The sequence below is a fragment of the Balaenoptera borealis genome, assembly GCF_965194805.1.
Source record: "Balaenoptera borealis genome assembly, chromosome: 8".
Taxonomy (NCBI): domain Eukaryota; kingdom Metazoa; phylum Chordata; class Mammalia; order Artiodactyla; family Balaenopteridae; genus Balaenoptera; species Balaenoptera borealis.
In genome coordinates, this window is record NC_138865.1 from 58,513,017 (window position 1) to 58,537,575 (window position 24,559).

General features: G+C 38.5%; 1 protein-coding gene across 9 annotated transcripts in view; it reads left to right on the top strand.

Moving 5' to 3' along the window:
• FREM1 (FRAS1 related extracellular matrix 1) overlaps positions 1-24,559 on the top strand; it is a 201,237-nt gene that overhangs the window by 166,858 nt on the left and 9,820 nt on the right. For 6 of the 9 annotated variants that reach the window (XM_082401540.1, XM_082401544.1, XM_082401542.1 and 3 more), the window contains one exon: positions 611-12,594. In XM_082401540.1, the coding sequence (XP_082257666.1) occupies positions 611-810 (200 nt within the window). In that variant the 3' untranslated portion in view covers positions 811-12,594. Of the gene's footprint in view, positions 1-610; positions 12,595-21,525; positions 23,829-24,559 lie in introns of those variants that run through there. The other 3 variants (XR_014247351.1, XR_014247352.1, XM_082401541.1) reach the window with 2 other exon arrangements.

A 24,559-nucleotide genomic window follows, 5' to 3' on the forward strand; every position in this document is an offset into this window, starting at 1 on the left:
TACAACATTGAAGTGTAATTTTCAAAAAACTGCCAGTGGGAGTAGAGAGACAAGTTGAGAAAAGCTGCTTTTTATTAGAACTGTAGCAGATTGAAAAAACCTTAAGCTCCAGACTAAAAATAATACTTAGTAAGCTACTTTCAAATATGAAAACCGTGACATTTAAATCGTGAGGAAGAAGAATAGACAAGAGTGTGATAGGAGTTCTGCCTGTAGGATACTATGAATAATAATTGCCATTTATTAAACACTTATATGTCATGAGCTTTATATGCGTTATCTGTTTTAATCCTCAAAACAGACTTAGATATATTTAGATATACACTTCTGAGATGAGAAAACTAAAACTCAGAGAACTCAGAGAGGTTAAATAACCTGTCCAAAGATGTTCAACTAGCAAGTGGTGGAGCTAGGATTTGGATTCCAATCTGCCTGACCCCAAAGCCTTATGTTCTCACTTGTGTCTTATAGGATACCCAGGTCCTAGTCCTTGTTTTAGAACGTAGGTCTACATTTGTATGTGATTACTTAACTTTGAATAACAGGTTGATGTGATATCCAATTGTAAATGTAATAAAATCCTATGGCACACTTCTTTGGTTCACATTAGGTTTGAATGACCAAGTGCGTGCTGGCCACTGGGAGTGGATTGGTGGTGAACCTGTGACCTTCACCAACTGGAGGAGAGGGCCTCCTCAACGTTCAAAGCCTGGCAAGAACTGTGTTTTGGTTCAAAGACAAGGAAAATGGCAAACAAAGGACTGTAAGAAGGGCAAATCTCACAATTATATGTGCTCCAGGAAACTCTAAATGTAACTGGCCCTACAGGTGCCCACTTGGGATTTCTTACCTATTTATTTCCAGGATTTGTGCACATGGCTCAATAGAAAACAGGGTGTCATGACTGACTTGGTACATTTTTTTTTTTTATCATAGTGTTTGAAGGATTCTATCTAGTAAAGAAGAAACACAGTTAAATAGTTCCAGGAAGATTGATAAATGACTGTTTTTTATAGGAAGAGATAAAATTTTTGCATCTCAGTACCTTCCAAAATAAAACTCCAAGTATTATATGGCACAAGATTTGATTATTCTGGAGACCTCACTCCATATTTCAGTCAACACGAATTTCATGGTCCTTGGATGTTTTTGGTCCCAATACCTCAAATGAGTCCATTCTGAAATCTATATTGCAGGTGCTTCTACCACTTCAGTCTGAGGGAAGCTCACCCTGCCAGTTCATTAAATCAAGGTTGAACTGCAAAGGGTTGCTTTGTCCCTTTGGAGCCCTTTCAAATGTGAAAGCTGAGAGGCTGTGGATAAAGAGGAGAATTCTCTGTGGTGAAAAAGGAAGGCTTTAGATGGAAGAATCTGGCAGATGGAAACTCATCTGCAAAGCTCTAGTTCAGGTAAGAATTCAGGGGCTACCTGTCCTTCAGAGGTCTACCCATCACTACTCACAAGACAGATCTCCTTTTCCAGTAAGAATGATGCACCATTCCAAAGCCAATGATTGGGTTTCCCCAGCTTTACAGGGTCATGAGAGATTTGAAGTAACATGAGCCTTTCTCTTCATTCGTGTTTATAGTACTGACAGGCATTTCTCAAGGACATTTGGAATAAAAAGCCTATATGAATGATGATTAACATATGGAAGAAAAATATGACTTTCTCAAAAGTGTCCCAATGAACTATGCTGATGAAAAAAGAAAAGTAATACTGAAAACAGAGCTCTTGAAAGCCTATCTTCTCAGAAAGGATTTGATACAATTTTGAGCCCTTAAATATTTAATATTTGTAGAAATGCCATGTTAACCTGATTCTCTAATGAAAAGGTACCTTATTAATTTATAATGGCAGCTGAGTGAAATATTTTATAACAGTGATGCATGTTACAGCCTTGCAAGGACTCCCTTCTGAAATCAAGGTTTAATTACAGGAAATTAAAAATTAATTTCTAAACCATTTACTCAAAATTTTCCTCTTTTCATAATCCCTGAAAAATATGGTTATGCCACATGTGACTTGCTATATGAGCACCAGGGTCACTTCAGAATCAAAATGGAGTTATTAAGTGGACCAAAGTTTTGGTGCAGGTTTTATTATAAAAATACCTTGAGAGAAACTAAAAGTGACTGAAGAAATTCAGTCCCATTTCTGGTTATAAAACATGACAAGCTTGTTTTATTTGTGCTCCTTTATCAAGATTTTGGTTGATAGAAATATTTACAAAAAGAGATTGGAATAAGATTTAGACATTCTACGTCTTATTAAATTCCAACATCTTTGTGGAGTCGGGAGGCTCCTTACCTTAGATATCACAAGTAGGCTCTGGACTGCTGTGATACACAGGTCTTCTGTATGATACAAGTAGTTTCTGGTGTTTAACCAAGAGATGTAAAACCCATTCTCTGTATCAGTTCAAATCCCTTCTGATCCACTGGCTTCTGCAATGTGGAAAGGTGGGATGCCGAATAAAGAAATGAAGAGTTGTTTACCTAAAGGGCTGTATCCTAGGAGGGAAAGTAAAAGTTCAAGGAATGAGGAATATATTAGAACTATAGAACTATATTAACTATTTAAAACTGGAAATCCAGAACCATGGCAACTATGTAGAACCTGATCAGCATGGTAGATTTTATTTTACATTCCTGCCATGACAATGATATTTAAATGTAATTGCAAATGTTAGCACAAAGAGAGACTGCTTTGATTTTTATAGCAACTAAAATACTAGAAGAATATTTAAAATATTCTTGATCATGAAAACATTAATTCAGGCAAGTGTAGGTGCTGGGCAATATTCATCATGACCTTCATCTCCTTCTCATGATTGGGCTTTGACTGATGGGGGAATAGAAGTAAATGATGGTCATGGTTCTTTCCACCTTGATTGGTTACTGTCATCCTTTAGGTTCTGGTGGGAGTGGGAAGGAAGGAAATGGAGTGATGGTAGAATGGCAATGGGAGATTATAGGAAAGGAGAAGAAAGGGGAGAGTGGAGGAAGAGATGAGGGTTGATTTGTAGCTGAGAAAGAGAGCATCAGAAAGAAGGACCTGAATGCCACCCAACTCTTCTCCCCAGACTTGAATACCGACTCAGGAAAAGTCCCAGTTAATCCAAGGGCATTAACTCAGCTCAATAGTGTGTAGCTTTTCAGAATCTTGTACCGTTGGTCTTCAACAAAAACATACATATATATATAGTATATATTTGCTAAGCATAAACTTAAAAAACATATGACAATTACTTCATCTCCTTCCAAGGAGTGGTAAAAATGAACTAGGTGACATTTACTTACATTTTTGTTTGTGTTTAGTTTTAAGACAGCCAAAAAGAATATGCACATATTTTCATTAACACTATGGTTCTGTGTAATTTAAACCATAAGCTGGTGCTGATTAATTTCTGCAACAAAGCAGCTTATTAAATATACTGTATCTAGTGTTGTATAAAAATTAATAAAACAAACTTATTTCTAGTTCTGAATCACTGTCCTGTTAGTGTTTAGCATTTTTTATTTATTCTACCCACTGTAAGAAGAAACAGAGAAGAAAGGTCAACATGTATTTTTCATCCTTACTGTTTGGATGAGCCTTTCATTATACAGCCTCCATCCATCCATCCATCCATTCAACAAATATTGAATATGAAGTGCCAACCCTGTACCTGATAGTGTTCTAGATACTGGAGATGTGGAATGAATGAGATAGGAAGGTAAAAGTATAACAGCACAGTGCAAATATGCAAATTTCTAATAGTTTTTTTTTAAGCATGGAGCTTTTTATCTTAATCAGGGAGGAAGTCACGATGGAAATCATTGATTACATTATCCCTTTTCAGAACTGGAGGGAAAGCCACACTGATACAAGCAGCTCAGGCTGTCATTTGTTTTATTTCTCAACTGATTAAGAAACTGGTGTTAACTTCCTGAATATATAATCAGGTCAAAGTGTTATTGATAGCAGCTGTCTCAGATTTTCTGTCTCCAGATCAAGTTAGGAACTAAAGTTTTCAAATCTAGGTAATTAATTTTGTAACAATTATTTTTTCCAAGAAGACAAGCAGTGTGTGTCTGTGTGTCTTTGAGATTCCTGGAGTAACAGGAATAAAAATGAGAGACCTTTGATGTCATCTCATCTAATATCCCTTTTGTATAGCAAAGGAGACTGAAGTCCTCAGAAGTTAAAGTAGGAAGAGATCAGCACTAAAGCTACAGTCTTCCAAATCGTAGGCTGGATCTCTTCTAATTATTCCACGTATTTATTACCACTCTGAGCAAATGGTTTTATTATATTCAAGTAAGATATCTTTCAATGATGATTATGATGAAGTTCACCGTATACTTGAAAACATTATTGTAAGTGAAAGAAGATGGACACAAGGCTGCATGCTGAGTGATTCTGCTTATACGAATTGTCCACATTAGGCAAATATATAAAGTCAGAAAGTAGATTAGTGGTTGCCAGACGGTTGGTGGAAGGGGAAATTGGAACTAACTGCTTATAGGTACAGGGTTCCTTTTTGAGGGAATGGAAATGTTCTGGAATTAGATAGTAGTGATGGTTGCACAACCATCACTGAAGTGCACGCTTTAAAATAGTAAAGGCTCACACAGAGCCCTCAGCCACGCCGAGGTCTAGGCCACTGAGCAGCTGGGCTGTATCCAAAGGGCCGCCACCGCATGAGCCGCGTGTCCAGAGATGCCCTTGCTGCCCTCAGAGCCACCCACAGCTCACAGCGACGGCAGGAACCGCCGTCACCACCGCCTGTTTGTCACTTTCAAAGAATTATAGTACCGTACAGTATGCCTCTCTCTTGGAATTGGAGAAACCACGTATCAGCCCATTATCACAGTAGGTGGACCTTCAAGATGGCAGAGACCTAAGACGTGGAGATCATCTTCCTCCCCACAAATACATCAAAAATAGATCTACATGTGGAACAACTCTACAGAACACCTACTGAATGCTGGCAGAAGACCAGACTTCCCAAAAGACGTGTGGCTGACAGGGTCTTGGTGCTCTGGCCTTGTGTCCCTCTGAGGTGGGAGAGCTGAGTTCAGGATGTTGAACCACCAGAGACCTCCCAGCCACACGTAATATCAATCGGCGAGGGCTTTCCCAGAGATCTCCGTCTCAACACTAAGACCCAGCTCCACCCAACAGCCAGCAAGCTCCAGTGCTGGATGCCCCATGCCAAACAACTAGCAAGACAGGAACACAACCCCACCCATTAGCAGAGAGGCTGCCTAAAATCATACTAAGTTCACAGACACCTCAAAACACACCATCGGACGTGGCCCTGCCCACCACAAAAACAAGATCCAGCCCCACCCACCAGAACACAGGCACCAGTCCCCTCCACCAGGAAGCCTACACAACCTACTGAACCAACCCTACCCAGTGGAAGCAGACACCAAAAACAACGGAAACTATGAACCTACAGCCTGCGAAATGGAGACCCCAAACACAGTAAGTTAAGCAAAATGAGAAGAGAGAGAAACACACAGCAGATGACGGAGCAAGGTAAAAACCCACCAGACCAAACAAATGAAGAGGAAATAGGCGGTCTACCTGAAAAAGAATTCAGAGTAATGTTAGTAAACATGATCCAAAATCTTGGAAATAGAATGGAGAAAATACAAGAAACATTTAATGAGGACCTAGAAGAATGAAAGAGCAAACAAGCAATGATGAACAACACAATAAATAACTTTAAAATTCTCTAGAAGGAATCAATAGCAGAATAACTGAGGCAGAAGAATGGATAAGTGACCTGGAAGATAAAATAGTGGAAATAACTACTGCAGAGCAGAATAAAGGAAAAAGAATGAAAAGAATTGAGGGCAGTCACAGAGACCTCTGGGACAACATTAAATGCACCAACATTCGAAGGATAGGGGTCCCAGAAGAAGAAGAGAAAGAGAAAGGGTCTGAGAAAATATTTGAACAGATTATAGTTGAAGACTTCCCTAATATGGGAAAGAAAATAATCAAGTCCAGGAAGCTCAGAGAGTCCCATACAGGATAAATCCAAGGAGAAATATGCCAAGACACATATTAATCAAACTATCAAAAATTAAATACAAAGAAAAAATATTAAAAGCAGCAAGGGAAAAGCAACAAATAACATACAAGGGAATCCCCATAAGGTTAACGGCTGATCTTTCAGCAGAAATTCTGCAAGACAGAAGGGAGTGACAGGACATATTTAAAGTGATGAAAGGGAAAAAACTACAACCAAGATTACTCTACCCAGCAAGGATCTCATTCAGATTCGACAGAGAAATTAAAACCTTTACAGACAAGCAAAAGCTATGAGAATTCAGCACCACCAAACCAGCTTTACAGCAAATGCTAAAGGAACTTCTCTAGGCAGGAAACACAAGAGAAGGAAAAGACCCACAATAACAAACCCAAAACAATTAAGAAAATGACAATAGGAACATACATTTCAATAAATACCTTAAATGTAAATGGATTAAATGCTCCAACCAAAAGACATAGATTATATGAATGGATACAAAAACAAGACCCACCTATATGCTGTCTACAAGGTACCCACTTCAGACCTAGGGACACAGAAAGACTGAAAGTGAGGGAGTGGAAAAGGATATCCCATGCAAATGGAAATCAAAAGAAAGCTGGAGTAGCAATTCTCATATCAGACAAAATAGACTTTAAAATAAAGACTATTACAAGAGACAAAGAAGGACACTATATAATGATCAAGGGACCGATCCAAGAGGAAGGTATAACAATTGTAAATACTTATGCACCCAACATAGGAGCACCTCAATACATAAGGCAAATACTAACAGCCATAAAGGGAAATTGACAGTAACAAAATCATAGTAGGGGACTTTACACCCCACTTCACCAATGGACAGATTATCCAAAATGAAAATAAATAAGGAAACACAAGCTTTAAATGATACATTAAACAAGGTGGACTTAATTGATATTTATAGGACATTCCATCCAAAAACAACAGAATACACTTTCTTCTCAAGTGCTCATGGAACATTCTCCAGGATAGATCATATCTTGGGTCACAAATCAAGCCTTGGTAAATTTAAGAAAATTGAAATCGTATCAAGTATCTTTTCTGACCACAAAGCTATGAGACTAGATATAAATATAGGAAAAAAACTGTAAAAAACACAAACACATGGAGGCTAAACAATACACTAATAACCAAGAGATCACTGAAGAAATCAAAGAGGAAATCAAAAAATACCTAGAAACAAATGACAATGGAAACACAACGACCCAAAACGTATGGGATGCAGCAAAAGCAGTTCTAACAGGGAAGTTTATAGCCATACAATCCTACCTCAAGAAACAAGAAACATCTCAAATAAACAACCGACCTTACGCTTAGGGCAATTAGAGAAAGAAGAACAAAAAAACCCCAAAGTTAGCAGAAGGAAAGAAATCTTAAAGATCAGATCAGAAATAAATGAAAAAGAAATGAAGGAAACAATAGCAAAGATCAATAAAACTAAAAGCTGGTTCTTTGAGAAGATAAACAAAATTGATAAACCATTAGCCAGACTCATCAAGGAAAACAAGGGAGAAGACTCAAATCAACAGAATTAGAAATGAAAAAGGAGAAGTGACAACTGACACTGCAGAAATACAAAGAATCATGAGGGATTACTACAAGCAACTATATGCCAATAAAATGGATAACCTGGAAGAAATGGACAAATTCTTAGAAAAGCACAACCTTCCAAGACTGAACTAGGAAGACATAGAAAATATAAACAGACCAATCACAAGCACTGAAATTGAAACTGTGATTTAAAATCTTCCAGCAGGGGCTTCCCTGGTGGCGCAGTGGTTGAGAATCTGCCTGCCAATGCAGGGGACATGGGTTCGAGCCCTGGTCTGGGAAGATCCCACATGCCGTGGAGCAAATGGGCCCGTGAGCCACAACTACTGAGCCTGCGCGTCTGGAGCCTGTGCTCCGCAGCAAGAGAGACCCTGATAGTGAGAGGCCCACACACCGCAATGAAGAGTGGCCCCCGCTTGCCGCAACTAGAGAAAGCCCTCGCACAGAAACAAAGACCCAACACAGCTAAAAAAAATAAATAAAATTAAAAAAAAAAATCTTCCAACAAACAAAAGCCCAGGACCAGATGGCTTCACAGGCGAATTCTATCAAACATTTAGAGAAGAGCTAACACCTATCCTTCTCAAACTCTTCCAAAATATAGCAGAGGGAGGAACACTCCCAAACTAATTCTATGAGGCCACCATCACGCTGATACCAAAACCAGACAAAGATGTCACAAAAAAAGAAAAGTACAGACCAATATCACTGATGAACATAGATGCAAAAATCCTGAACAAAATACTAGCAAACAGAATCCAACAGCACATTAAAAAGATCATACACCATGATCAAGTGGGGTTTATCCCAGGAATGCAAGGATTCTTCAATATATGCAAATCAATCAATGTGATACACCATATTAACAAATTGAAGGATAAAAACCATATGATCATCTCAATAGATGCAGCAAAAGCTTTTAACAAAATTCAACACCCATTTATGATAAAAAAATTCTCCAGAAAGTAGGCATAGAGGGAACTTACCTCAACATAATAAAGGACATATATGACAAACCCACAGCCAACATTGTTCTCAATGGTGAAAAACTGAAACCATTTCCTCTAAAATCAGGAACAAGTCCAGGATGTCCACTCTCACCACTATTATTCAACATACTTTTGGAAGTTTTAGCCACAGCAATCAGAGAAGCAAAAGAAATAAAAGGAAACCAAATCAGAAAAGAAGTAAAGCTGTCACTGTTTGCAGATGAGATGATGCTATACATAGAGAATCCTAAAGATGCTACCAGAAAACTCCTAGAGTTAATCAATGAATTTGGTAAAGTAGCAGGATACAAAATTAACGCACAGAAATCTCTTGCATTCCTATACACTAATGATGAAAAATCTGAAAGGGAAATTAAGGAAACACGCCGATTTACCATTGCAACAAAAAGAATAAAATACCTAGGAATAAACCTACCTAAGGAGAAAAAAGACCTGCGTGCAAAAAGCTATAAGACACTGAAGAAAGAAATTAAAGGTGATACAAACAGACGGAGAGGTATACCATATTCTTGGATTGGAAGAATCAACGTTGTGAAAATGACTATAACCCAAAGCAGTCTACACATTCAATGCAATCCCTATCAAACTACCAGTGACAGTTTTCACAGAACTAGAACAAAAAAATTTCACTATTTGTATGGAAATACAAAAGACCCTGAATAGCCAAAGCAATCTTGAGAAAGAAAAACGGAGCTGGAGGAATCAGGCTTCCTGACTTCAGATTATACTACAAACCTACACTAATCAAGACAGTATGGTACTGGCACAAAAACAGAAATATAGATCAATGGAACAGGATAGAAAGCCCAGAGATAAACCCTTGCACATATGGTCACCTTATCTTTGATAAAGGAGGCAAGAATATACAATGGAGAAAAGACAGCCTCTTCAATAAGTGGTGCTGGGGAAACTGGACAGCTACATATAAAAGAATGAAATTAGAACACTCCCTAACACCATACACAAAAATAAACTCAAAGTGGATTAAAGACCTAAATGTAACGTCAGACACTATAAAACTCTTATTTAGAGGAAAACATGGGAGGAACACTCTTTGACATAAATCACAGCAACATCCTTTTTGACTCACCTCCTAGAGAAATGGAAATAAAAACAAAAATAAACAAATGGGACCTAATGAAACTTAAAAGCTTTTGCACAGCAAAGGAAACCATAAGCAAGATGAAAAGACAGCCCTGAGAATGGGAGAAAATATTTGCAAATGAAGCAACTGACAAAGGATTAATCTCCAAAATATACAAGCAGCTCATGCAGCTCAATATCAAAAAAACAAACAACCCAATCCAAAAATGGGCAGAAGATCTAAATAGGCATTTCTCCAAAGAAGATATACAGATGGCTAACAAACACATGAATGAATGCTCAACATCATTAATCATTAGAGAAATGCAAATCAAAACTACAATGAGGTGTCACCTCACACTGGTCAGAATGGCCATCATCAAAAAATCTAGAAACAATAAATGGTGGAGAGGGTGTGGAGAAAAGGGAACCCTCTTGCACTGTTGGTGGGAATGTAAGTTGATACAGCCACTATGGAGAACAGTATGGAGGTTCCTTAAAAAACTAAAAATAGAACTACCATACGACCCAGCAATCCCACTACTAGGCATATATCCTGAGAAAACCGTAATTCAGAAAGAGACATGTACCACAATGTTCATTGCAGCTCTATTTACAATAGCCAGGACATGGAAGCAACCTTAGTGTCCATCAACAGATGAATGGATAAAGAAGATGTGACACATATATACAATAGACTATTACTCGGCCATAAAAGGAAACGAAATTGAGTTATTTGTAGTGAGGTGAATGGACCTAGAGTCTGTCATATAGAATGAAGTAAGTCAGAAAGATTAAAACAAATACCATATACTAACACATATATATGGAATCCAGAAAAAAAAAAAAAAGGTTCTGACGAACCTAGGGGCAGGACAGGAATAAAGACGCAGACGCAGAAAATGGACTTGAGGACACGGGGATGGGGAAGGGTAAGCTGGGACGAAGTGAGAGAATGGCATGGACATATATACACTACCAAATGTAAAATAGATAGCTAGTGGGAAGCAGCTGCATAGCACAGGGAGATCAGCTCGGTGCTTTGTGACCACCTAGAGGGGTGGGATAGGGAGGGTGGGAGGGAGACGCAAGAGGGAGGGGATAGGGGGATATATGTATACATATAGCTGATTCACTTTGTTATACAACAGAAAGTAGCACACCATTGTAAAGCAGTTATACTCCAATAAAGATGTTAAAAAAAACAGTAAATTGTACGTTATAGGAAATGTTTCTGAATAAAAAACGCTAGTAAAAATTACCACATAAAAATGTATTTTAGAAAGCTATAAGTGTGTTGATGTATTAGCTGTGTGTTTACGTAATTCATCCAAGATACTTTTTCCAGTCTTTGCCCCAAGTCTCTCTCAGGTTTTTTATTTGTTAATACAGTTGGTTAAGGGAAGGAAAATACTGATTCGACATATTTTAAAATTTAAGGTACTGCTTTATTGATCTTCCTCCTCTTTCCCCCTATTAATCATGGGACAACAGTTACTGTTGGCGGAGTGTGTCTGGATGTCTGTAATATCCAGAATGCCATGATTTTCTTAAAATTAATTTTATAAGTCTTCAGAAAGGATTGCGCAGGAAATGAATAGACTATCCTCATAACTTACACATATAACTGTTCATTTTGAACAGTTTTTATGGGTCTTATATTCTGCTAGGCAATAAAATTTAGTTTATCCTAAGACAGAAAGGAACAAAAATCAACCAACACTTCCATTAAAGGCCTTGTGGTAACCTGCAATACTTTTTCCAAGCAATGAAGTATGAGTTCACCTTTCACTTCTATCCCCATCTGTATTTTTCCTTCCCAAAGGTAATCACTGCCATCTTATCCTACAGAAGAAAAATGGAAAACGATACACTGTCCTAAAACTAGTCAAAAAGGAAGCTGCAGTGGCTATGTTATCAGAGGAAATTTTAGAGCAAAGAGTATTTACCAAGGATAAATAAGGTTATTTTATAATTTAAAGGAGTCAGTACATCAACAAGACATAATAAGCCTAAATAGTCATGCAGCTAATAACAAAATTTAAAAATAGAGGTGTAAGGAAACAGACAAATCTCTAATTATAGTCGGTAATGTTAATACCCCTCTCTCAATGATTGATAGAACAAGTAGGCAGAAAATCAGTAAGGATAGAGAAGTATGGAAACTGTTAACCAAATTAACCTAGTAGATATTTATAGGGCACTCTACCCCCAGACAGCCAGCATATACATTGTTTGCAAGTGCACATGGAACATTTACCAGGGCAGACCATATTCTGGGACATAAAATGAGTCTCAATATACAAAATATGTTCACTGGCCACAATGGAATTAAATTAGAATTCAGTAACAGAAATATCTCTGGAAAATCCTTAAGTGTTTGGAAACTAAATTATAGACTTCTTTAATGCTGGATCAAAGAAGAAATCAAAGGGGAGCTTAAAAATTATGGTGAACTGAATAAAAATGGAAACACGTCAACGATTGTAGGATACCATGCAGTACTTACAGGGAATTTTATAGCACTAAATGCCTATATTAGAAAGGAAGAAAGGTATTACCCTCAGCTTCCACTTTAAGAAAATAGAAAAAGAAGAAAACATAAATAAGGAAATGAAAAATATCAGATCAGAAGCTAATGAAATAGCAAAACAGGAAATCAGTAGGGAAAATCAGTGAAACCGAAAGCTGATTCTCTGAGAATATCAATGAAATTGGTAAATCTCTAAGCAGACTGATCAGGAAAAGATGAGAAGAGGACACAGATTGCTAATATCAGGAATGAGAAGTGACATCAGGTGACAACACTACATACTCTATAGCTACTAAAAGAAAAATAAGGGACTATCATAAACAACTTGTATCAATAGACAGCTTAAATGGTCAAATTCCTTGAAAGAGACAAACGACCAAAGCTCAATCAAGAAAAAATAGGTAACTTGAAAAAACCCTAGAACTCTTACAAAAGTTGAATTTGTAGTTTCTCACAAAGAAATTTCCAGGCTCAGATAGCTTCACTATTGAATTCTGCAAATATTTAAGGAAGAAACAGTACCAAATCTATAAAACTCAGAAAATCACAGAGAAATGAATACTTTCTAACTCATTCTGAGGCCAGTATTACTCTGACAGCAAACCATACAAAAGTATTGTAAGAAAAGAAAACTTCAGACCAACATCCCTCATGAATATTGATGGAAAAATTCTAAAAAATTTTTTACCAATTAAAATCAACAATACATACAAAAGGATGATATATCTTGACCAAGACACTTAAGAAAATGACAAGCTACAGACTAGGAGAAAATATTTACTATGCATATATCTGATAAAGGACTTGTATCCAAACCATATTTTTTTAAAACTCCAATATAGAGAATATAAGACTATATTATATTTCTCTAATAACTAGTGATGTTGAGCATCTTTTCATGTGCCTCCTGGCCATCTGTATGTCTTCTTTGGTGAAGTGTCTATTTAGGTCTTCTGCCCATTTTTTAATTGCCTTGTTCGGTTTTTTTTATATTGAGCTCCATGAGCTGTTCGTATATTTTGGAGATTAATCCTTTGTCGTTTCATTTGCAAACATTTTCTCCCATTCTGAGGGTTGTCTTTTTGTCTTGTTTATGGTTTCATTTGCCGTGCATATGGCTGATTCACTTTGGTGTACAACAGAAACTAACACAGTATTGTGAAACAATTATACTCCAATAAAGATCTATTAAAAAAAAGACTATATTATATTATTAAGAAATCAATAATAAATTTTTTAAATGGGCAGAAGATTTGAACAGATACTTCACCAAAGAAGATATATGGATGGCAAATAAATACATGAAAATATGTTCTCCTATTATTCAGTCATTAAGGAATTATAAACTAAAGCCACAATGAGGTAGTATTGCACTCCTACTAGAATAGCTAAAATTAAAAAGGCTGACTGTACTAAGTGATGGTGAGGATGTGAAGGAACTGGAGCTCTCATACACTGCTGGTGGAAATATAAAATAGCCCCACCACTTTGGAGAACAATTTGGTGGTTTCTTTAAAAGTTAAACTGTATATGATCCAACCATTCCACTCCTAGGTATTTATCCAAGAGAAGAAAATGCATATCTCCATTCAAAGACTTGTACATAAATGTTCATAGCAACTTTATTTGTAACAGCCAAAACTGTCAACAGCCAATTGTCTATTGTCATGTGAATGGATAAATAAATTATAGCATATCCCTACAATGAAATACTATTCAGGAATAAAAATAAATGAGACATTGCTACAATGTGGATGATTGTTAAAATACTTATGCTGAGTGAAAGAAGCCTGACCAAAAAGAATATATAGTGTATATGTACTCCAGTTATAGAAAATTCTGGAATGTGCAAACTAATCTATGTTGACAAAAAGCAAGTCAGGTGTTATCTGGGAATAAATGAGGAGGACAGGAAATGGCAGAGGAAGGGATTGCCAAGGGACAGAAGGAAAGTTTTAGGAGTGATGGATATGTTCACTATTTTGATTGTTGTGATAGTTTCACAGATATGCACGTGTATACATATATGCACATAGATGTCTAAATCTATCCAACTGTACACTTTAAGTACATTTTGGTTTTTGTTTATCATTTATCCTTCAATAAAGCAGTATAAAGAAAGAGAAACAATGAAATAATCTCTACAACACAGTGGAAAATTTTCAAAAGAAAATGAAAGCTATATGCATGAGGATATCTTTATTTCAGGGCAATAAAAAATTGGAGCAAAGTTATATGATTTAAATGTCCAATGACAGAAGAATGCTTAATGGAATATTATATTGCCTCCATTAAAATGATACTTCTATCCCATAATGTTAACTTAAATTAGCAGAATTTAAAATAATGTATGCACAAGTTTAATAGCTATATTGCAATAGGCAAACTGACAACGGAGAAAAGCATGAGGTAGGTTTAGATCTCAATCCCATCACTGACTAGCTATGTATCCTAAACTTAGGTTTCTTGTCTAGAAAGTGGGAGTAATAATAACTTCCTAAAAAATTGTGAGAATTAAATGTGAAACTATGAAGAATATGCCTAGGACAGAGTAGGCATTCAATAAAAGGTACCTTTGTAAAAGGTGAAGACCTGTAAAGTGTGTGTGTGTGTGTAATGCACAGTCCTTGGAAGAGGGTGACAACTTCAAGCAGTGTTGTCCTTACCAGTAAGCAGGGAAGGAGGAGCTGGGGAGTAAGACAGTTGGGGTTTTAAAGTTGCATATTACCAGTAAGAACTTTCCCATGTATTAGGATATTTTGTGGAATATAGAAATGTTTCCATTTGTTGGAAAAATCCAGAAGACTGATTTCTTTCTTTTTAAAACCTCATTATGCCTTGCTTTCAGGCATGATCTATGATACACAAATCTCATTGTAAAGAGAGACAAGTTAGGGGATAGTTTTTCCCCTGACAGAAAGGATTGTTTGTTTTGCTAAAGGATTGTTTGTTGCTAAGAACTTGCATGATAGTTATTTTCTAAGAATGGCTCTGCAGTGTGGTCATATTTTCAAAATTCCCTTTTACATACAGAAGTAACACATTTGCTGCATATATTGAGTATTCATCAGGCCTCCAAATGAACATGTAAATGGTGCTAGATGGAGAAAAAGGTGGTTTGGGGTGTACAGGAGTCAGGGAGGATTCAGGCTAGAAGCTGAAGGACAGAGAAAGCCAGCTGAGACTGGCTCGCAGTAAATCACCTTCTTGCCTACAGATTTCCCACCCAGCAGAATCCTTAGGTCATTTTGGTGACTAGCTGCGAATAACAGCCTTCTAAGAGTTTCAGATTTCAATCAAGAGTCACATTTGAACTTTTGCAAATGTGACTAAGGTGTGCCCAATTTTATAGTAAACTTGGACCCAGGGTCAGGTACACAACAGAAAGCAAGCCTTACTGGAAGGTTCTGCTTTGCTTTAGCATTTTATTGTCATGATTTTTCACAGTTTGTCTTATACCACCTTGTTACTTAATTCCCACACCTTGGAGGGAAAAATGTGTAATATTTTAATATTTATGTTACAGATACTTAACATAATGTTTCTGCATAGGTGTTGCCAAGATAGCAAAGCCAACCTTTATTTATAGAGGGTAGAAAATATAAATCTGTCTAAAATCTTTCGTGAAATAAAGGTCTTAATATTTCCAGAGTTGATTTTGGTGCCTACTCTTGGAGAGGCTTAGAGAAGCGTTGTCAATACAATGTGCCATTGTTTTAGGTTTCCTATCCACGACTTGCTTTTTTCCCCAACTTCCCTCTCTTTTGGCAACTTCTCCTCGCATTCTGTCCTACATTTGGCCCCGAGACAGTTGAAAGCTTTGCAAGTTGATTTTCCATTCCCATCTGAATTTTAGCTTAGCCGTGGAACTGTTTTCCATGTGTTTTTAATCATTTGTCCATGTGTTATGAGCTTATAGGGACAATATGTTTCCCCCAATCTGCCTGCATTGTATAAGCAGAAACTGGCAAGGTGGCCAGTGGGGGAACAGTTTTCAGAAGTTGCCCCCTACATTCATTTCTGTTGGTGATACACCATCCCCATCTTCCAACTGGAGGAAAACAATTTACAAGCTGCATAAAGTTAACTAACACAGGGTCCACTGGCCTGAGTTGCCTTTTTTCAAAGTATAATTATCTTTCAGAAGAGATTTGCCTGGGAACCGTGGCTGGTATGACAAAGTTCAAAGACCTACTCTGAGACTGTGGCCGGGCTGGGAAATAAAGTTTTATTCTTAGTCTTCCGAGATTCAGTGGAAATTTGATTTTAAAATAGGGTCTAAACACATAGAATTAAGGATAAGTTCTCCAGGACAAAGAGATACCTCTTAGAAAGTAAAGCACAACAGGGACCCATGTCAGAAGTTGCTGTCCAAAATTTTTACTGGATTTGGTATGTTAAAGCAAACATTCATTAAAAAAAAAAGAGCAAACATTCATTAACCTAAGTGTAGAGCAAGGAGCCAGGAATGGGAAAGAAACAAAAATACATTAAGCAAAATCCCTGTTCTCAAAGTCTGTGTCAGACTGTTGTCAATGCAGTCTCCAGCAAACACAGACCTTGCCTCCAAGGAGTCTTCTCCCCCGGTTGGGAAGACACACACGCATCCAAATTAAGTCAATGCTGAGGAATTGCTAAATGGCAGAGTAAAGAAGGGACTTGGCTTCTGGAGCCCCAAATACATCCTGGTGTTATGGGAGAGGTGACTCCCTGTATATCCTCTACTCTCAGAAGGATGACTGGACGGCAGATCTGCTCTTGGAGGTTAAAATTTCAGGTTTCTCATAGCTCTTTTGCCTACTCTGACCTCCCTTTCTTTCTCCATTTTATTTAGGACCAAATTCATGAGAAGTGATTTGAATGTTGCCGAGAGTTCTAATAGCTACACGGAGGCATGGGTGATCCTGGGAAGAAAGATTTAAAGGAGGGCTGCAGCAAAAAGCTAGACTTCAGTGGGTTGATATGTCAGTGGATGTGAGAAAGTAGAGTTTGGGTCTGGACAATTCTTTCCAAAGTTTGCCTGGGAAGGCAGAAGACAATACTGAAGAACAGAACCTGGAAACCTTTATGAAATCAAAGAGATATTTTTAAAACTTCAAGACAAGCACACACTATATAAATGCTAATAAGAGGCAGCCAGTGGAGTGAAGGGAGTTTGATGATATGGACGAGACTATTAATAAAGTAGGTTGGAAAGGGTGGATTTCAAGAGCAGAGTGGAAAGGAGGAATGAATTGTTGTGGTTTGATGATCAGGTCAAAGGAAATGCTCCCATCTGATGGCTTCTATCCTTCTCTGTGGAAGAAGGGGTGAGTTCATTTGCTGAAAATGTTGAAAGAGGCAGAGCAGTCAAAGTTTTGAGATTATCAGAGAAGATTTTTAAATAATCTACCTGGAAAATGAAGAGAGAGTTGACTAGAGTCATACAAAAGACTGCTGGGCAGAATTGAGGGTTCAGTTAAGATGGGAGATAATTTATATAGAATCAATTTTCGCCATTTTGTGATTGTCTCTGCCAGCATTCCATAGCCCAGAAGTGGCCCAGGAAAGAGGGAAAGATGGGTGTTTCTAGGGTTGGAATTTTACTAGATCATGCAGGAGAAAGAAAAAGGGACAAGGAAGTTGGGAATATTGCAAAAATTTGAAGTGATGGGCCATGGATCCGAGCTGGATAGGGAAGGAAGTGAAGACCAGAGGATTTATATTCATTCATTCATTCATTCACAAATATTTTGAGCATCTATTACACAGAAGGAACTATTTTAGGGCCTGAGATGGTGACTAAGAAAGGCAGAGCCCCTACTTTCATGGACTTTAAAATCTAAAGTGGAGACAAATGTTAAACAAATGTTCATACAAGTAATTATTTAACTGCAATTGTGGTAGCACTATTATAAGGATAAAGCAGAAAACAGATGCTGTGGAAACAACTGAGAGAACAGAAACAACAGAAAGTTGTCCTGAGAGAGCGGAATGTGAAATTTACAGTTTAGAGGTGGAGCAATTCCTGGGAATAACAGGGGTCAGAATGTAAAGGGGATGGAGAGGCCAGGTGGAGTGGAATCATCAGATTTCAGCCAGGGTACTGAATAGGACATCATGTAACACCGATGGCATGTTATTGGTCAGACCCATCCATGTGGATCCCGAAGTTACCCAGGGTGATAACAGGATCTGGGGTGAAAAGAAAGGCAATGAGCCAGATGTGGAAAGCATGGCAGGTGGTATTTTTTCTGGCAAGGTTTAGGGACATGAAGTTAAGTACCTGAGATCATGCGGCTTAATAAACTGTAAGGCAGAGCCAGATAAAGTTTTTCTGGCTTCAAATCTGGAGCTGCTTCCACTTACATTACTCTTTCTGAGAGCAGCTTTCTGCAAAATGAAAAATGATCCAGGTAAATTTTAAGGATTAGGAAGAAGGAGCATGACAGATGTTTAGCATCAGTGAAGGCATCCTGGACTAGCTATAAATAGAGGCTGTAGGCAGTGGGGGATGGATGGATGGTGGATGGTGGGGCACATAGTGAAGTCACCTTGGCTGCCTTGGCCTACTTCTCAGATCTGTAGGAGCCCTCTATGCGATCTTGGTAAGTAGCTTATTTGTCAAATTTAGGTATTGTCTATGACTTGTGCATAGTAATAGATACATCCCCAGTTGCAAAAAGTAAAATGCTTCTTTACGGTGTGGGAGTGTTTTGGACAGAGAGCAATAAAATCACTGAAACTGCTGACAGAATAATCCGACCCTAAAATGTAACGCTGAGATCAGTGCCGAAGAGTGGAAATGGGGAGATTTTATAATATGGTACACCATTTGGTATTTGTCCTTTTCTATTGTCTACATACTTTTTCTCTTTGAGTGACGTATTAGTTTGCTACGGCTGCCATAACAAAGTACTACAGACTTGGTGGCTTAAACAATAGAAATTTATTTTTTCACAGTTCTAGAGGCTGGAAGTCCAAAGTCAAGGTGTTGGTAAGGTTGTTTCCTTCTGAGGGCTCTCTTCTGGGAACGTAGACAGCCGTCTTCTCCTTATGTCTTTACATGGTCTTTCCTCTGTGTGTGTCTTTGTTTCAATCTCTTTTTCTTATGAGGACATCAGCCTTATTGGATGAAGCCCCACCCTAAAGGCCTCATTTAAATTTAATTACCTCTCTAAAGGCCCTATCTTCAAATACAGTCACATTCTGAGGTACTGGGGGTTATGACTTCAACATGTAAATTAGGGGGAAGACACAATTCAGCCCATAAGCGGTAACAATTTTAAACGATTGAATATAAATAAGTTGACAACACTGATGGCCTCCACGGCAGGCAGGAAGCCTGGGAGTTCAGAGGAAGATTTACTTTTTACCATACAATTTTTTGTATAATCTCAATTTTGTTGCTATACCTACTTATTACCTAATCAAAAATAAAAGAAAAAATTTGCATGACATCTATTGCACTACCTTGTGCAATATTTATTTGCAAATGTTTATTGAATAAAATTAGCAGAAACACAGTGTGACAGTCCACCGTGCTTTTGGGATTTGGATCTACCTGAAAGTCCCTGATTACTAGGGATACTAGGAATGTTGTGTGCCTAGGTTTTCCTTGTGTAACTCATTTTGAATAAACTATACTCTCCCTCTAGATTGCAAACTTCATCAGGCCTGGACAAGGACACCCTCACTGTTTTATCCTCAGGACCTAACACAGAGTTGGCACTCAAATATATGCTGTATGAATGAGTGTATCCATGAGTTCAATAAGTGAAGTAGCTTTGGGGAAGGAGGCCTTCCTAATGTTTTCTTTCCATAGAAAGTGGAAAGGAGGGGAGTGGAGAGGGAGAGAGAGCTATGTTTTAAATAATTTACTAAACTAAATCAGGATAAAGGGTTTAAGGGGAAACCACGTACCCTAATTTGCTGTCTTCCTTGTCCTTTGGAAAAGAAGAGAAAGATTTTGCCTTCTTTTGAGTTCTTTTTAAATAATCTAAACACCCATGGTCCTGTGGCTATTCTCTATTTTGAAAAGAGAGAGAGTTTTGAGGCAATAGCATGTACCCTAGACAGATTTCTTCCACAAAGCCATCAGCCCAAATTCCCCTTTCTGTCTCCCAGTTTTAACTCTAATGCCTATCTCCTACCCCAACGCTGCCTCTCACCTTTTGTTGATTTAGGTCTGGGGTTTTTACAGAAGAACTGAGTTTCCCTGTTTCCCCTTAGAGAGTACTGGACTTCTTTTAGCTCCTTCCTGAGAGTCTGTAAGAGGGACAGGAAAACATAGCTGTTACTGTTGTCTCACAGGCACACTGGGAGCTCCACCCAGCCCTGAAGACATCCTAGTGCCTAGGAAGCCAGGTCAAGTTGAACTCAGAGTTCAGATCATGCCGAGAATGAATTGTAAATCAGAAAGAATGAAGGATGAGATTGGACCCTCTGGCTTGCACGAAGACTTGAGGTGGTCCCAGAAGGCGGATTTAGGCAGGCTTGGGCTCATGAAAGCTCAGGCCTGCCTTCCGCTGTGGCATTTGGTACTAAGGACACCAGCAATTTGTGGTGCTCTCTCCACACAGCGGCTCCCTGCTGTGTCTGGAGACCCCCTCCACACCTATACCTCCATTTGGCTTCATCCAAATTGGGAGGTCACTGTATGCTTGTATGACTGAAGACCCACACCAAAATGTTTATGTTTTTAAGAGTAAACTATAATGTACCACAGACACAGCTTTAGAACTGATGTAAGGACACAGTGGTGAAAGGAGAATGTCATCTGCCCTTAACTGTAAAAGGCAGGGGTTGAAGATAGACTTCTGTACCATAGTACTCGTCACAGAAGGCTTTACTTTGCTAGATTTACCCTTCAAGATATTTGCACATTTTCTCAACAGGAATGACAGAACAGCAAAAGGAAATGCTCCATGAGTAATTTTTAAATGACATTTATAAACACCAAAATTAGTATCAGAAGAAGAGGGGTTTAGGACTAAGGAAAGGATAAATATGCATAACTGACATCCCTACAGCTAATTTAATAAAGTTATAAAATGTGTGATACCACTAGACTACTTGAGGGCAGGAAGTAAGTTTTCATCATTTTCTATCATATTCTAGTATCTAATATGATGCTTGGCCCACAAAGTGAGTCTTCTACAAATTTTAATTCAAAAGAAATTATCTGAATTGTACCCTATGTTCAGGGACAAGCAACCTGAGACCCCGAGTAGAATTTCTAGAATAGTCTTCAGTCTGCGGAAAAACTGTGATTGATGGCAATGGAACTTCAGGCACAGAAAAGTAAAGTCTAAAAGGAATCAGGAAACATATCATAGTTAGCTCCCACACCATATTTATAATTAAATGGTCAGCTAATATAAATTATGTAATTTATATTTAGAGTGGCTAGCTCTGGAAGGCCTATTGCATTGGATGACTGAGGGAAATTAAGAAATTCAAACAGCAGGCAATTTTTAAAAAACATTTTGAAAGAAATGGCAAATACTAATGTTCATTTAGTATGAATCAACTGTACCTTAAGTAATACTAGCACAGGTTCTATGGGTACTTGGTACAAGTAAAATATATCTCTTCTGATAGATTTCTGGAAAAATGATGGTTCATTTTAAAATAATTCATTATTGTAGGTAAAAGGACTTGACGCTTTGTCTCACAGAAATCATGCCTGACTATTAAGAAGAACATTAGTGTCTGAAAAAAATATTCGAATGGGTCACTTCTTGGAAAGAAAGATTAATCGGTACTGAAAAAAAGGGAAGAGCATGTTCCAGGCTTATGTGTGTTACTGAAAGCAAGCAATATGGTGATTAAATTAAAAGGGGAGAAATACAAACAAGTACTGAGTCAATTCCCAATGGAAATACTGCTCAGTTAGTGTAGAGGGTAGATTGAACTCAATTCTGGGGTTCCATTTTTGTGGATATGTTCCTTTCTCATACCCTCATCTGATTTATAACATTTTTGAATGATAGTCATCTAACAAATTTTCCTTTGATCCCTGAAGAGTCATGTTTGCCTTCATCTTTATTTAACCTGGTCATCAATTACTGCAGAATAAAGATGATGTGGATTCTGTAAGGTAAAGAATGGACCAGCCAGCTTCATGCCCAGAGCTATCAAACCTGGTTCTTAGAATCCACGTTCTCAAGTCTGGCTCTTTGTTTAGAGAAATTTTAAAAAAAAAGTCAATAGGGTGGCTTGAGGCAAAGACACTTCCCCATCCTCAGTGAGGGCTAATGAGCTGTCAGTCTATTACTTAGGATCCTGTTGAGAAATTTGTGAACAATTGAAAAAGCTTATCTGATGATTGACCAGTTGTGAAATTTAGCACCAAGTATTTGATTCTTAAGGTGAGGGGATTACTTGGAATTGTGAGTTTCCATGTGTGGAAAAGGAGAATATACTCCCTTTACTGTTACTATGCAAAATCAACAACCCTAACCACATCTCAGTAACAGGGAATGTCCTCTGCTCAACGAACTTAACATCCCTCTATTTTTTCCTTTCCCTTTCTTACAACTTTTATATACTTCTTTGGCTGCTTCTGTGTGTGTGTGTGTGTGTGTGTGTGTGTGTGTGTGTGTGTGTGTAGAGCCTAACAGCCTGATCTTTGGCGAAATGTATGTGTTAATTTTTATCTGATATACTTCTCTCTTTAAAACATGTCTGTTCTATCCCAGCACAAAGCAGATGCACCACAAATGTTACCTGACTCTGGTCCTTCTAACAAACAGTGATGGGAAATCCGGGGCAAAGAATGTGTTGTTTTCACTAATACTGCTCTTTAAATCTCAGACGATAAAGTGTCAGCTAATTACCCCCTGGGTCCCCGGCTTTCACTGAGGCCTTCTAAAATACACAAAACCAAAATGAAGGCAGGACACCATTAGCACTACATAATTCAAGCAAACAAGGAATGTGTTTACTCTGCCTGGCTGCTGACCACCTGCCTTCCCATCCCACAAGGCAGGTATCTATATATAGCATCTCCCTGTTCACAGTCCTGCAGAGAGTGAACGTCTTTTGGGGCCTCACCATCTGTGAATCTGCAAGAAGCTTCGGCCCCGACAGCATGCATCTTCCCTTTCTTCAGCTGCTGCTGCTTCTGCCTCTAGGGAAGGCTGCAAGGCACGGGGATGGCCGCCAGAGTCAGAATTCTGTTTCTCTCTTGCTCCTAGAAAGGCATCGCAGAGAGCTGTCCTTGGGCAACCATGAGGAAGCTGAGGAGAAGCCAGATCTGTTTGTGGCAGTGCCACACCTAATAGGTGCCAGCACTGCAGGGGAAGGCCAGAGGCAGAGAGAAAAGATGCTGTCCAGGTTTGGGGGGTTCTGGAAGAAGCCTGAGAGAGAGCTGCACCCACCCCAGGGCTCAGTCAGTGAGCAATTCTTCCCTGGGACCCAGGGTCTCACTCAACCAGAGGATGGGATGCCAATGGAGAAACCTCCTCTTCGGGAAGAAGCCAAGAAATTCTGGCACCATTTCATGTTCAGAATGAGTCCAGCTTCTCAGGGGATCATCCTGCCCATCAAAAGCCATGAAGTGCATCGGGAGACCTGTAGGACGGTGCCCTTCAGCCAGGTATTTGTTCTGGGTGGGGAAGGGGATCCAGGTTTTCAGGAGGGGGTGGACAGCTGGGACGGGTGGAAAGTAGGGGACGAACGTGCCAGGAGCCTGAGTCTCACCTCATTCCCAGATTTGGTCCTTGGGCCTTCATCAGTGGATTTGGCAAAGTATGATCATACTCTCTAAATTTCCTTCCAACCTTGGAAATGCTACAAGAATGGTATGATGGTACTGCTAATAATAGTAATCATTCATACTGATGGCATAGAGCTTTGTTTTATGGGATTTTATTTATTTTTACATCGAGGTGGTCTTATCTGGAGAGATCATTGACTGTAACCCCAGTTAGGAAATTGGGAATTTAGAGCAATCACTAGAACTTCTCTCTAGCTACATCTCTACACTCTATTAGGATATGGATGAGCAGGTGGATTCCATCTGTAGATAAGATGGGATACATTGGATTCCTCCCCAAACATGCATGTAGGATGGTCTTAACCCCCGTATTTCACACCTAACTACTTCATAGGTCTATAAAATATGTTGAGGTTGTCAGGCAGAAGTTGCCATGTTAGTTCTAGCATTACTATCACAAAAATGATTTAATTTAACATATTTTCTCATAAGCTTTCAAAAAGTAATCTTGATGTGAAATCACATTTCCTCCTCTTAGAAATGCCTGTTTCCCAGTTCATGTTGTGTTGGCTGATTTGCAGCTATTGTGATTGATTCCACACTATTAAGAC